This window comes from Onychostoma macrolepis, chromosome 05 (genome assembly GCF_012432095.1).
Source record: "Onychostoma macrolepis isolate SWU-2019 chromosome 05, ASM1243209v1, whole genome shotgun sequence".
NCBI lineage: Eukaryota > Metazoa > Chordata > Actinopteri > Cypriniformes > Cyprinidae > Onychostoma > Onychostoma macrolepis.
The window spans coordinates 39,927,951-39,943,169 of record NC_081159.1 but is presented as its reverse complement, the minus strand read 5'-3'; the positions used below and the strand labels follow the sequence as shown (position 1 = coordinate 39,943,169).

The following is a 15,219-nucleotide window of genomic DNA, read 5'->3' as shown; positions in this document are numbered from 1 at the left end:
ATGACTAACTAATTTTTGGTAAGACTTTATAATAACTGCATGCAATGAATCATTATTTAAGCATTAGTAAATAGTCAGTTCATCCTTTATAAAGCATTGTCCCAACATTAATAGGCATTAGTAAACAGTTTATAAATACAACTATAAATGCCTTGTTCTTGATTAATAAGCATATCTATTACAAATGATATTTAAAGGCTCAGTTATCTTCCAAACAGAAAACACAGAGGGATACAGAACTCAGAAATATTTATTTCAAGATGCAAAAAATGAAACTGTACAACTGTACACTTAAATTTTTTCTATGACATTGCAGAGGTTTATTTTTCTCTTTTTTTTAATCAAGTGTACAGTTACAAAATATTTTTGTGTTCTGTATCCCTCACTTTAGATGAGCTCACAAAAATAGACGACTGACAACTACTAAATATTTTATAACTACCTGACTTAATCATGAATTACAGCAGGAATGTGTTAATAATGCATTTATTAACACACTGAGCAACTATTATCATATGTCTAAATAATAAGATTTATAAATGTACATTTAAATAGTTTATTAATCATTTACTTAAATAACTTAATACATAATTTAAAAATGATAAACTGATCATTAATAAAGTATGAAAATACAATTATAAAAAACAGATATGCTTATAAATCAAGAACAAAACATGTATAGATATTTATAAACTGCTTACTAATGCCTATTAATGTTGGGACAATGCTTTATAAAGGATAAATTTACTATTTACTAATGCTTAACTAATTATTCATAGCGTGCGGTTATTATAAAGTGTTACCTAATTTTTTAATCTTGATAAGTATTTGATTAAACTAGAAATAATGTATTAATTTATGCATTTCTAACATCAGCTTCTATCAGAGTCATGCTAATTAAACTAGGCCTAGGGCCTATACCCCATTTTTATTTTAATAATTCATGAAACTGTATATTTGATTAGGCTTACTATACCTTAAAAAGCATCTTTAACAACTTAAAAAAAAAAGTTAAACCAGTTTATTCAGTGTGCAATATTTTCCCATAGTTTTCTCATTGAAAATGCCAAGGTTGTGTTTTTGAAAGTAATTACTAAAGTATTTAATTACTGGAAGATGATTTGTAGCGATTAGTAGGCTAGCAAAAGCTCGTTGTTTTATTGGTTCAATACTCACAATCATTAGACAAAGAAAGTTGTGGGTATTAATAAAACTGTTTGTTGAAGCGGTAAATTGTACTTCAATCTCATTGAATGAAACAAATATTAAAATAAATTAAATGTAATGAGCATTAGAAAATCCATCAAGAATACTTTATGGAAAATACAACAAAAATAACAGCAATGCAAATCAAAGAGAAATTGATGAATGAAATGTTTTATTGAGCATTTGCACATTTTCAGATGCAAATGGAAGCTGGTGACACTGAATGTGAAGGTTTTCACTCAGCTGCCTCTTTGCCCTGAAAAAAAGTACACAAATAAAAAAATCTGTATGAATATAAATAGAACAAATTATAGTACAAATAAAATATTTCAAATTAAAGTAATTTTGAAAATCATTTGAGAAAAATTACCTTTCCAGCATCACGGCTCTTGGCTCTGAGTTTGTTGACCTGAGACTCAGCAATATCAGCACGCTCATCAGCCTCCTCCAGCTCATGCTGTGCCTTCCTCAACTTGGAAAGGTGAGTATTGGCTTGTTCCTCCTGCAAATCCACACACAATTATATTAGGAGAAGATGATCCCAAATGTTTACAAGGTATTTATAGATCTCAAATGAGGTACTCACAGCTTCTTCAGCCTGCCTCTTGTAAGCCTTGACCTTCAGCTGAAGCTTGTCAACCAGATCCTGCAGTCTGTTAATGTTCTTCTTATCCTCCTCAGTCTGCAGATAATGAACATACATCAGACTAGAACATAATTAGATGAACGTGACCTGGACTTTTAAAACACTTAGTAACACTTTATTGGCTGTTTATTAGTACTTGTACAGCACATATTGTTCTGCATGACCATATTTTAGAGCCCTTAATCCTACCTATCCCATACCTAATCTTAAGAACTATCTTACTTACTATTAATAAGCAGCAAATTAGGAGGCAAAAGTCATAGCTTTTAGTTAATAGTGAGAATTGGTTCCTAAGCTAAAGTGCGACCGAATACTTTTTTTGTACCTGGTAGGTGAGCTCCTTAACTCTCCTCTCATATTTGCGGACACCTTTAACAGCATCAGCTCCACGTCTCTGCTCTGCTTCAACTTCAGTCTCGAGCTCGCGGACCTAAATGTTTAGACATGTTTAGACACTGTATACTGTCCACATCAAGACTGTAAACATCAGAATTAAAGAGAACATCAGAATTAAGACAATCTTACTCTGGACTCCAGTTTCTGGAGTTGTTTCTTTCCTCCCTTCATGGCCAGATTCTCAGCCTCATCCAGACGGTGCTGCAGGTCCTTCACTGTGACCTCCAGATTCTTCTTCATCCTCTCAAGGTGAGCACTGGTGTCCTGCTCCTTCTTGAGTTCTTCTGCCATCATTGCAGCCTTTTGCAATAATATAGATATATATTAGATCCACATTTTTAAGTACACAAGTGTTTTGTGAATCATTTGGCAGCTGCTGTTTCTCACATCAGTGATGGCCTTCTTGGCCTTGTCCTCTGCGTTTCTGGCTTCCTGTACAGTGTCGTCAACTTCACTCTGGATCTGAACAAGGTCAGACTCAAGCTTCTTCTTGGTGTTCAGGAGACTTGTGTTCTGCAACATGGAAAGGAACAGTTTGAACATTTTGAATGATGCCCTCAATTTCCTAAATGTAATTTTAAAAACAACATGCCCTAACCTGAGAATGAAGCAGCCCAACACGCTCACTGGCGTCTACCAGCTCTTGTTCAGCCACTTTGCGGCCTCTCTCTGTCTGCTCCAGAGCAGCTCTCAGCTCCTCAATCTCAGCTTGCATCAGAGTGTTTCTGCGCTCCACCATTGCCACCTGCTCCTTCATGTCTTCCTGTCCTCTCAGAGCATCATCAAGGTGCAGCTGGGCATCCTGAACATAACAATAGCATTACAGTAAGCTTTTGATGTGCTTTCTGTTGGCCTTTACTTAGCATAGGTTAGATTATTCAAACATATTAATGCACCCCAAAGCCAAAGAGAAGCCATATACCTTGAGCTGTCCCTGAATGGTCCTGAGCTGTTTCTGGGCCTCAGAAGCTTGGCGATTGGCGTGGCTCAGCTGAATCTCCATCTCATTAAGGTCTCCCTCCATCTTCTTCTTGATTCTCAGGGAATCATTCCTGCTCCTGACCTCAGAGTCCAGAGTGCTCTGCATGGATTCAATAACTCTCTGGCTGTTCCTCTTGATCTGCTCTATTTCCTCATCCTTCTCTGCTAGCTTCCTGTCAACCTCACCCTTGACCTGGTTTAGCTCAAGCTGGACACGGAGAATCTTGGACTCCTCATGCTCCAGGGTGCCCTATTAATAATAAAAACATTTAAGTGTCTGCGATAATATCGTAATTGTTGTTTTAACGATGTGCGATTTGACATTATCGAGTACTTTGCAAAAACCATTCAAAACACCTACAGAGTGCACTCATTCATTACTTGAAGTCTAGACTAGTGCGCGTGCATGCGTAGTGTGTGTTCTTTCACTGCACTTTCACTACATTTAGAATGATCACAAAATTAAAGACATGGTGACAGAAAATGTATATAGGCTATTTATACCACTTCATAAAGCCTAGTTAATCAATTTCACACAAAGAGTAACAAAAAATAACACTCCAAAAATTACCATGATTACAAATGTGATATTGATTTTTTTTTTTTTTACAACAGTTCAATAAACAAGAAGTTAATTAAGAGATTAATTAAGAGATAAATTAAGTTAATTTATTTCGCCAACAAAAATCACTCCAAACGCAGCCACAGCACTGTTTTGCGTCTCTGAGTAACCTGACGGGGTTTCGTTCCTGAATGAATCAACCGTTTGAATGATTCGGTTCAATCGCAATGAATCACTTATTAACAGTGACTTGCTGCCACCTGCTGGCGGTTTTAATTTCACATTCAAAGTGTCTTTTACTATTTAAATAATTTCAAATATCGGTATTTAACATTTTATGTTTAATATATTAAAACATGATTTATGCATTTGTAATGCCACTTCAGATGCAGCCACTTCTGATTTAATTTGCTTGCACTGTAAAAAAAAAAAAAGTTGAGCGAACTTAAAAACTTATTTTTGTGGGAGATTCTCAAATTTTTGTTGTATAAACTTAAAACGACAACTCAAAAATCTGCTGAAGCTGGTTGCCTTAAAATTTTAAGTTGGCTCAACTTTTTTTTTTTACAGTGTGGTAACAGCCCAAAAGTCTTATTATTCTAATTCACTGATTAAATGTAAGAATTTGACTCAAAAGATAATGGACAATTTTAGAAAAAATGGCCCATAAAATGTAAAAATCAGTTTAAACTTATTAAAGGTTAATTTCTATCAGTGTGAACTGACCACCACACAGAATATGAAGAATATCAAAAACTTTAGGAGTCAGCTGTCCACGACAGTCCTTAATGTACCAGTAGAATAACACACTCAGCAAAATATCGTCTAATTATCGTTATTGATAAAATCCCAGAAAATATCGAGATATTATTTTTTGTCAATATCGCACACTCCTAGTGTCAGAATGAACAACACAGTATAATGGTACTAGCAAAAATTACTCTAGATACTCACTTCAGCTTCCTCCAGGGCAGTCTGAATCTCAGACTTCTCAGTCTCCACTGCCTTCTTGGCCTTTTCCAGCTCATGAATGCTCTTACCAGTCTCACCTAACTGCTCTGTCAGATCTGAAATCTCCTCTGTAGAAAGGAAAATATAATCTGTATCATTATTGGCATCCATTAATCATATGTTTACTGTTTAATGTTTCAATCTTACGCTGTAGATTCTTGTTTTCTCTCTTGAGAGTCTCCAGCTGATCCAGAGTCTCCTCATAAGAGTTCTTCATCTTGAACAGCTCAGTGCTGAGTGAGCGAGCCTCTTTCTGGGCACCTTCCAGCTCTGCCTGACCTTCTTCATATTTCTGCTTCCATTCTGCCAGGACCTTTAATGGAGACATATCAAGATCAGGTTTGTTTAACTTAAAGCATGTCGAAAAAAGCCCACACAACTGTTTTCAAGAAAATATCATATCACAGCATGACTCTTTGTTTTTACCTTGTCAAAGTTCCTCTGCTTCTTGTCAAGGTTGCCAGCCAAAGCATTGGCTCTCTCCACATCAATCATGAGGTCCTCCACCTCACCCTGGAGTCTCTGTTTGGTCTTCTCCAGAGATGCACATTTGGAGTTCACAGCCTCAATTTGTTCCTCTGCCTCTTGCAGGCGCTGAGCCAACCTCTTCCTGTTATGAATTTGTAAATATAAATTTTGAAATTAAAACCTTTTGACATTATGAACAAATATTTATCAGATCTTATGTTCATACTTGGCCTCTTCAAGTTCCTCTGTGCGCTGGATGGCGTCAGTTTCATATTTGGTTCTCCACTGAGCAACTTCACTGTTGGCCTTTGACATTCCCCGCTGCAGCTCAGCCTTTGCCTCCTGCTCTTCCTCAAACTGCTCACGGAGCAGGTCGCAGTCATGACGGGCTGATTGCACAGCATGAGCCAGTGCGTTCTTAGCCTAGGAGACAGAGTCACATAATATTAGCTTTCTTGTATAATAAGTGACATGTATTTGTTTGTATTGATTCTGCTGTGTTACCTTAACCTCCTCTTCAATCTGCCTCTTAAGCTCTTCAGTTTGCTGAGTGAACGCTTGTTTGCCTCTGGTGAGCTGAGAAACCAGAGCCTCTTTCTCTTCCAGTTGACGGCCAAACTCACCTTTTGAGATTTACATTTACAAAAATACATAACAATAGTGGAGAAAATGGTATATATCTTTATGAATGTATGAAAGAAGCAATGTTTTTCTATGCAGAGGCAGTTCTTTACAGTGGATGAAAACTACTTGGATTACTTGCACTCATTTTAGTGCACTGCTGTCAGTCTAGTTTCTGTTTGACTCTATTACACTAAATCACAACATGCTTAAATCCCTCTAAGAAGAGTTGCATATCCATTATCTCTTTAAAGTGTACTGCTCCTAGTATATAAACAATTTTGTACACTATAACACTATAAGTTTGTATTTATATTTGTGTTGTTAAGGCATTTTGGTAAAGAAGGAAATTATTTTTAAGTAATTTTGAGACTTTGTTTCCATTGTTACCATTTTCAGTTTGAAGTCTTGCTCTTTGAGCACTGAGGTCGTTTATCTGTCGAAGGTTCTCATCATTCTTGGACTTAATTTCACTAAGTTGGTCCTCAAGGGTGCGGCACATCTTCTCAAGATTAGCCTGTAAACACCAAAGTCATTTGAGTGTTAAGTATCTTAACCACATTTGATATATTTCCTTGAAAAGATTTAAGAAGCAATCATCAAACCTTTGCTTTGGCAACAGCCTCCATGTTGCTGGAGAGATCATCAATCTCCATTTTGTATTCACTCTTCTCTTTCTCAAGCTTCTGCTTGACACGCTGGAGGTTGTCGATTTGCTCTCCCAGCTCAGCCACAGTGTCTGCCTGCTTCTTACGGAGGGCAGCAGCCGTAGCTTCATGCTGGAGGGTGGACTCTTCAAGATCACGACGCAGCTTCTGGAATTCGGCTTCACGCTTTTTATTCATCTCAATCTGAGCAGCAGTGGCTCCTCCAGCCTCCTCAAGCCTCTCACTGATCTCCTCAAGTTCCCTGGAGAGATCAGCTCTCTGCTTCTCAACCTTGGCACGAGCAGCACGCTCAGCCTCAATCTCTTCCTCCAGTTCCTCAATGCGAGCCTACAGTGGCATTAATGAAACCTCATTAGTCTTTATTTTACCCATGCCTTTAACAGCAAAAAAAAAAAACAACAACTCAAGAAATACCTGAAGCTCCTTGATCTTCTTCTGGAGTTGAGCACCCAGAGTTTGTTCATCTTCAATCTTGCTGAGCAGCTGGCTTGTTTCAAAGTCTTTTCTGTGTGTAAAAGGGGAAACAATGAATGATTTGAAATACATGATAACCATTATTTTTGTAAGAATTTACAAAAACTTCCTACTTCTTCAGCTTCTCCTCAGATTGCTGCTTGTCGTTTTCCAGGTCCATGATGGACTCTTGGGCTAATTTCAGGTCTCCTTCAAGCTTTCTCTTTGCTCTCTCAAGATCCATGCGGAGCTTCTTCTCTTGTTCAAGGGAACCTTCCAGCTAAGCATTTTCAAGTTGGTATTAGGTTAATTAAGTGTATTAATTATTATCACCATTATTATATGAATCATTTGAACATGTGACAAGTGATACACCTAATGCATTTCTGTCTTTAATATTTAGTCACTACTTCTACTCATGGTATGAAAAATACAAAATCATATATATATTCAAAGTTTAACCTAATTTTGACGACTCACATCATCAACTTGCTGCTCAAGTTTTGTCTTGGATTTGGTCAGGGTGTTGACTTTGTCCTCCTCTGCCTGGAGATCATCCAAGGTCTGCTGATGTGCCTCTTGGAGGGCTTTCTTCTCCTTTGTAAGCTTGGCAATGCTCTCATCCTGAGCTGCCATTTCTTCAGTCAGGTTCTTGACCTGTTTTTTGTTCCAAATAAGCTCATTTTACATTCCGTATCACCATATGAAACAAAGATTGATCTAATCTTAAACCAACTTAATCTCCAACCTTATTTTCAGTGGCATGTTTCTCCTTTTCCACTTTAGCCAAGGTGAGCTCCAAGTCATCGATGTCTTTCTTCAGCTCAGAGCACTCATCCTCCAGTTTCCTCTTCTTGGCTGTCAGTTCAGCATTGATTTCTTCTTCATCCTCCAGTCTTTCAGTTGTCTCTTTGAGTTTAGCTTCAAGCTGGATTTTGCTCTTGATCAGACCCTCACACCTCTCCTCAGCATCTGAGAGGTTCTCAGATTCCTGTTTGGAAAATAGACCACTATATTGTTGGAAACCATTTTGTTCCATTTTAATGGAGATTAAAATTCAGTTAATTCAATTAGGTAAACTCACAGATGCTACTTGCAGCTGCAGATCATTTTTCTCTTGCAGCAGTGCCACCATCTTCTCTTCAAACTCCTTCTTTTTGGCTTCAGCCTTGGCAAGATTTTCTTTGCATTTTGCAAAGTCCTCTTTCATGGTTGCCAGCTCCTTTTCAGTCTCAGCACTCTTCAGCAGAGGCTTAATCTTGTAGTAAACCTTCATCCATGGCCAGTGTTTGACATTCATGAATGAGCGAACGTTGTATTGGATGGTGTAAACGGACTCCCTAAGAATAATTCATTATTAAATGCCATAATTATCATTATTTACCATTCACACAGGTATTATTGATATTATCTTTATTCATGACATTCCTCACCTCCTCTCCATCATCGTCACAAACTCCTTCCTCATCAAGTAACCACGGCAAAGAGCCTGAGTCATTGTAACCAGAGTGGCCAGTTTCTCATCACGCATCTCCTCAAGAGTACCCAGAAGACCAGCTTTGAAGAACACCTGAATTCACAACAAATCAAAAGATATTGATTTAAACAGAATGAGCATAAGCAATAAATCATGATTATTGAATGTTTTAAATGCTGTAGAGCAAAATATGAACCTTTGTGTGTCCAAATCTATACTGGTCGTGATCAACGTCAATGGATCCCAGGAGTTTCTCAGAAGCCTTCTTGTTGTCAATAAACTGTCCCTCTGGGATTACACCGGCATTCAGCACCTTGTATCTGTTGAAGATCAATCAAAATGCTTCATATCCTCCAATTAAAAGCCTCATGCAGAAAATGGTGTTTTCATGTGGTCCCGTTTACCTCTGCTTGAAGTCACCATAGAGGATTCTGCTGGGGAAGCCCTTTCTGCAGATTCTGATGCCCTCCAGCACACCGTTACACCTCAGCTGGTGGATAACCAGGTGATTCTCCATGAGACCTATAAAGAACAGTTTAGATCATGAGCTTGGTAACGTAATAAAAGCATTAAATATTGTATTAATGCCAGAATGTCTGTAAGCCCTTTATTACTTTACCTGGAATCTTGGACTCATTGGGAATCAGACAACGCACAAAGTGAGGGTGAGTGCTCCTCAAGTTGGTCATGAGCTTGCCCAAGTTCTCCTGTTTAATCATGAAAAGTTACAGCTTTCTTAGTGACGTTGTCTCATTTGTTGATATATAATTTCACAGACTTAGAGTCAAGAAAGCTGATGAACAGTCACTGCTCTCAGTTGCATAATTATTCACATTTGGTCTCAAACAAAGACATACTCTAAACTGAGAAGATACAGTCTGCATGGAACCACCCTTCTTCTTGCCTCCCTTCTTGCCACCACCACTCTCTATGCAGATGAAGAGACAAAGGAAGACACATAATGTAATAACCAGAATAAAGTGCTAAATTAAATCAATGTTTGTTTAATTAAACTAACACAATTTAATTAACACTTCAGTTTTTTCATTACCCTCAACAACAGGTGGGTAGAGAGCAGCCAGCAGTTTGACAGAAGACTTCTGGTAAAGCTGCAGAACAGACTCATTCAGTGGATCCTTGTTCTTGTCCAACCAGCCAGAAACGTTGTAGTCCACAGTTCCAGCGTAGTGCACCAGGGAGAAGTGGGCCTCAGCCTTGCCTTTGGCAGGCTTTGGTTTCTGGAAAGCATTGCACTTGCCAAGATGCTGATCATACAGCTTGTTCTTGAAGGAAGTGTCTGAAGCCTTGGGGAACATGCACTCCTCTTCAAGGATGGAGAAGATACCCATGGGCTGTTTATAAAATAATTTAATATAAAATTAATAATAATTATTAAACATTTATAATTTTGAAAATGGAAATTAATAAATTCATGAACCAGTAAAAACCTTCTCAATGAGCTCAATGCAAGCAGCCAAGTCCATGCCGAAGTCAATGAACTCCCAAACAATGCCCTCCTTCTTGTACTCCTCTTGTTCCAGCACAAACATGGTGTGGTTGAAAAACTGTTGCAGTTTCTCGTTAGTGAAGTTGATGCACAGCTGCTCCATGCTGTTGAACTGGAGAAAGATATAAGATCATTTACTGACGACTGAATGTGACTTAATTTGCCATAAAGAGAGATAAACATAAAAGATTCCTACATCAAAGATCTCAAAGCCAGCAATATCCAGCACACCAATGAAGAAATTTCTTTGTTGTTTTGTGTCCAACATCTGGTTGATACGAATGACCATCCACAAGAACATCCTCTCATAGATAGATTTGCACAAGGCGCTAACAGAGTTGTACACCTGTAAGAATAGAGTGAATTTTTATTCAGTACTTTCTAATTTGCTATAATTAGTCAGATTCAATCATGATTTTCAGGCTGAACACAAAGGGCATTCTGGAAATGTTACTACTTATATTACTATACACACCTGTGGCACGGTTTGACCTTTGGTCACAAACTCATTTCCGACTTTTACTCTGGGGTAGCACAAAGCCTTCAGCATATCAGCAGAGTTCAAACCCAGAAGGTAGGCGATTTTGTCAGCCTCTGCAATTTAAAAGTTGCAAGAAAAATAAAAAAAAGAAACTTTCGTTTTTTATGAAAATAGAAATGTGGATCTCTCAAATCAAAGCACTGCATGTAATCACACACATTAGTATTATTTAGTCTCACCCTCTGTGCCATCAGGCTCAGCCTGCTCCTCACGCTGCTTCTGCTTGAACTTCATGTTACCATGATGGAGCACAGCTCCAGTGAACTTGTAGATGCACATCTTCTCCTCAGCAGTGAAGCCCAGAATGTCAATAGCAGTCTGGAAATTTCAGAAAAGAATGAGCTCTATGATCAGCCATATTTATATTGATTATGTTATTTAAAAAAAACAACTCACGACTCACATCAGTAGCAACCAGCTCCTCTTTATCATCAATGCTTGCCACTGTGATCTGACCCTGACTGCACATGGGGAAGTCATAGGGGTTGGTGGTGATGAGCGTCATTTCTGTAAAACACACAGAGCATTTATTAAATAGAATTTTACAATATTATCTGTACAGTATAGTAAATATTAAATAAAATGTGCATCTACCAATCAGCTCAGGCTTATGGTTGGTCATCATCTGGTAAAAGATGTGGTAGCCTCTCTCATCTGAAAGCTGGAATGTCACTCTAGACTTCTCCAGCAGATCTGTTGAGAGAATGTACTTGAGTCACAATCATTGGAAGAGCTGGTTACCCAGAGAGCAAAGAGTGTGTGCTCACTGTGAGACAGGAGAGATCGAGACAGAGACACACTTCCTCCTTCACTGTCATAAATACATATCCATAAGAAACCTCTACTTCAACAAACTCACCAACTTAATAAAGAACTTTACAGCCATTAGTGAAACAGAACAAATAAAGATAATACTAGGAGAGGGACAGACAGCAGCACTGGCTGCGAGATACGTGTGGACGTGCCACAGCCTGAGAGACAGCAGGTGAATGTACATAATGTGTGTACTATTATCTCCATTCTGTCTCAGAGGGAGTTTTGGTTCCTTGCCGCTGTTGCCTCTGGCTTGCTCAGTTGGGGACACTTAATTTCTAGCGATTATCGTCGATTTGATTGCACAGATACTATTTAAACTAAACTGAGCTAGACAATGACATCTCTGAATTCAATAATGAAATGCCTTTAACAGAAAATTGAGTGTTTAATCTTATTATACATTACTGACACTCTATCCTCCAATTTGATACTGTTAAGTGCTTTGACACAATTTGTATTGTTAAAAGCGCTATATAAATAAAAGTGACTTGACTTGACTTGTAATATGTGTATTACTTCTGACCTCAAAGTGTTTCCCTACTGTCTACCACGGTGACCCTCAGCCTGTGTGTTTATGTGTTAAACATTGTGGTATGAAATGTTCACATAATAAGTTCTTATTTGTTACACTGTTTATTTAAGTTTATATTGTTCAAATGTTTTTATTCTATTATTTCGATCTTTTCATTGTTATTATATTTCTCCACATATATTTCAAGCTTTGGCAATATTGTATTGAATTGAATTGAATTGAATTGAATTGACAGACAAAGACAAATGTACAGGATGGATAAATTAAATCATGTTCACTTACATGTCTCAATATCAGCACTGGCCAGTTTTCCTGATGTACCGAAATGAATTCTGATGAATTTACCCTGTTTAAAATAAAATTAACATTTGACTTCCTGTACTGTATTACTAAAACGGATAATAATAATAATTCATAGAAAAACTCGACAAAGCAAAGCTAAATATTTCTAAATTCTTTTTGAATATAAAAATAGCTTGACTTACAAAACGAGAGGAGTTGTCATTTCTCACAGTCTTGGCATTACCATAAGCCTCAAGCAGAGGGTTGGCAGCAATAATCTGATCCTCAAGAGAACCCTGTGATATTTGAAGGGGTTTTAGTTATTTTCTCTTGTATGTGTAATCACTGTTTGCAGACATTTGACAAATTCACATACTGTATAATATATTTATGTATTTGTATTGTATTGTATTGTATTCATATTTAATATCTTTCAGAGTAATATATTTGTCATCATTTTGTATCTCATACCTGCATTTTGCCGGGAGTCTGCTCTTTCTTCTTGTCACCATGAACTGCAACTGTGGCAAAGTACTGGATGACACGTTTGGTGTTCACAGTCTTTCCAGCACCGGATTCTCCACTGGTTTATGAGAAGAAAATTGAGGATAAGAAATGTAGAAGTTCAACAAGAGCAAAATATAACCGCTCTCAACACCTCTAATAGCAGGCTAGATACGTACGTAATCAGGACAGACTGGTTCTCTCTGTCTGTAAATTCAAAGGTAATAATGTTTCAGCAATTGTTTTTTTGTTTTTTACTATGAATGAGAATTTTAACTTTCAACTCAAATATATAATTCAGATCTTACCAGTCAGCATGAACTGATAGGCGTTGTCAGAGACAGAGAAGATGTGGGGTGGGGCCTCCATACGCTTTTTGCCTCTGTAGGCAGCCACCACTTCTGCATCATACACTGGGAGCCACTTGTAGGGGTTCACAGTAGCGCAGAACAGCCCAGAGTAGGTCTGAAATGAGCAATGAAGTGGTCAGATTGCAAAAATGCAGACAAAATTAACTTAAACACTGTTTCACTTTGCTTCAGAACTTACGTAGATCATCCATGCAGCATAACGCTCTTTGAGGTTATACAGCACAGAGGGTTCATTGAGATGGGTCATCATGGCCATGTCCTCAATCTTGTCATACTTGGGAGGATTCATTGGATGGACGTCATCCTCCTTAGCAACTACCTCCTATTCATTTGATCCATTAAATATAGCAGAAAATAAATTAAACGTAATAAAGTAATGTACTGTGCATCTAGTCTAAATGTTGAAAATTTACCTCCTTAGTGTCATTCACAATAACAGTGACTTTGGCACCGTCTCTACTCTTGATTGTTCCCTTGACGTACAGCTCTTTAGTATCAGCCACATAGCAGGCAGATTTGGCATCAAATGGTTTGCTCTGAGCCTCGATTCTCTCCTTCTCAGGCTTACGGAGGTATATGGCAGCCTTGCCATAAAGGGCCATCTCCGCGTCCGTACTCATGGTGGCAGCTTTCTTCAAGACTGTAAAGATTATCACTGTAATTCAGTATTAGATCAGTAATTTTCTACTTTGTTAAATTAGTTTATGTACAGTTTTTATGCCAACCCTAATCAAAGACACCTGAAAGTTGCATGAAAGTTACAGGTACTCCAGTTTGATCAGGGTTTGAATCAAACTCTGCAGAGCGGAGTTCACTGCCAGGGCCAAATTTAAGGGTACCCTGCAGTGAAGCCTATCTCCTGTGTATTATGCCAGAGCACTAATGCACTTTTCAGTCTGTTTATTTTTCCCCATAAAATGTCTTTAGAATAAATTAATATAGCATCTTAACCTTACCACAGTCCTACACACTTCTGTGAGTTTCTGAATGTCTGCAATTCTGTAATACACAAAGTAAAATGTAATATATTAAAACCATGCCTTTTCATTAAAAATTATACAGTTATTAACTATAACTGAATTAACATGCAGTTCATAGTTATTATAAAATAACATGCCATGCATGTTTTTAAAACTGTGTACATTGTGAAAATGAAATGAAAGTTCTCTCTCACCACAAGCAAGCTGGGCTGGTCTTCTGAATGCAAAGGCCTCCAGTCCTGCCCGGCTCTTTATACTGTACATGCTTTGCAAGCAATGCAGTAGTTAAATATGGCAAATGCCAAATATGGCTAAAATGCGTTAAGAAATTGATCAGATGGATCATTGGGTGCTATCCATACTTGGGAATAGCAAAAATAGAAACAACTTAAGAATAACTTGACTAAAAGAATTTAACCTCAGAACTTTGCTTAATGCAATATAACATAATCAGTGAAACTTCTGAAATTAAAACAGCAAAAAGATTAAAGATTACCTTTAACGTAAATGTGAAAAAAGTGGCAACACTTGATTTGTAGTTTGTAATTCCTTTTCATGCATCTTAGTGTGTATTGCTTGACAAGAGTTGTCCACATAAAATAAGATTCCTTAAATCTCAAAATGCTAGTCATATAGACCAAACAAATGAGTTATAGCAGACAATTAAATAGATTTTTATAATTTGCAAATATTGGGTAGTTGAATCGTTAGTTAAAAATTAAGATTATTTGCTATGATTATTATTATTATTATTATTAAACTCTTATTGACATTAACAAATGTGAAAGGATTTATATATTTATCACATATATCACAATATACAATATTCTGTATATTCTGTTGACTTCTTATTCAGTGTCTTGCTATAATCTGAATAACAGAATTTACATTTGCTATTTGCTCATGTATATATTTATTTAACATTTTATTGCTTTGCTTGATGAGTTTGCATTCCATGGACTGGCACGCTCAAGAATCAGATTTCAAAGTCGCTTTTCCACTATCGGGCCGAACGGTTCTCTTTGCTTAACCGTTCCGTTCCGTGCCGATCCAGGCCAGTCAGCACGGATACGGTTTCGTTTTCCACTGCAGGGCTGATAACGGATCTCTTTGGAATGCAATTCAAATGCATCAGTCGTTGCCGTGGTAACACAATTGTTTACATATGATATGAGGTGTAAATAACCACCGCGTTAT

General features: G+C 37.5%; 1 protein-coding gene across 1 annotated transcript; it reads right to left on the bottom strand.

Moving 5' to 3' along the window:
* Positions 1-1,415: 1,415 nt before the first annotated feature.
* LOC131540592 (myosin heavy chain, fast skeletal muscle-like) lies at positions 1,416-14,313 on the bottom strand. The gene is made up of 41 exons (XM_058775618.1): positions 14,217-14,313; positions 13,999-14,041; positions 13,456-13,682; positions 13,221-13,364; positions 12,980-13,136; positions 12,851-12,878; positions 12,639-12,750; positions 12,371-12,463; positions 12,168-12,231; positions 11,132-11,230; positions 10,941-11,044; positions 10,717-10,855; positions 10,472-10,590; positions 10,193-10,342; positions 9,938-10,108; positions 9,541-9,841; positions 9,347-9,417; positions 9,109-9,196; positions 8,894-9,011; positions 8,686-8,809; positions 8,446-8,582; positions 8,097-8,352; positions 7,761-8,003; positions 7,493-7,669; positions 7,147-7,292; positions 6,974-7,064; positions 6,497-6,886; positions 6,282-6,408; positions 5,775-5,893; positions 5,497-5,693; positions 5,229-5,412; positions 4,950-5,115; positions 4,746-4,870; positions 3,171-3,479; positions 2,847-3,050; positions 2,636-2,761; positions 2,378-2,548; positions 2,178-2,282; positions 1,793-1,888; positions 1,577-1,708; positions 1,416-1,462 (listed from the first exon to the last, which is right to left on the bottom strand). The coding sequence occupies exons 3-41, from the start codon at positions 13,660-13,662 to the stop codon at positions 1,442-1,444; spliced, it is 5,811 nt and encodes a 1,936-aa protein (XP_058631601.1). The 5' UTR covers positions 13,663-13,682; positions 13,999-14,041; positions 14,217-14,313; the 3' UTR covers positions 1,416-1,441.
* Between the last annotated feature and the right edge of the window lie 906 nt (positions 14,314-15,219).

What these genes read in the sequence shown, in the direction of transcription:
- LOC131540592 (XM_058775618.1), bottom strand. Translation starts at nt 13,662, where the DNA reads ATGAGTACGGACGCGGAGATGGCCCTTTATGGCAAGGCTGCCATATAC. An exon ending in CAGTGCTGATATTGAGACAT is followed by an intron (nt 11,231 to 12,167) that starts GTAAGTGAACAT and finishes TTCTCTCAACAG; the next exon opens with ATCTGCTGGAGAAGTCTAGA. An exon ending in AGAAGATCAAGGAGCTTCAG is followed by an intron (nt 6,887 to 6,973) that starts GTATTTCTTGAG and finishes ATGCCACTGTAG; the next exon opens with GCTCGCATTGAGGAACTGGA.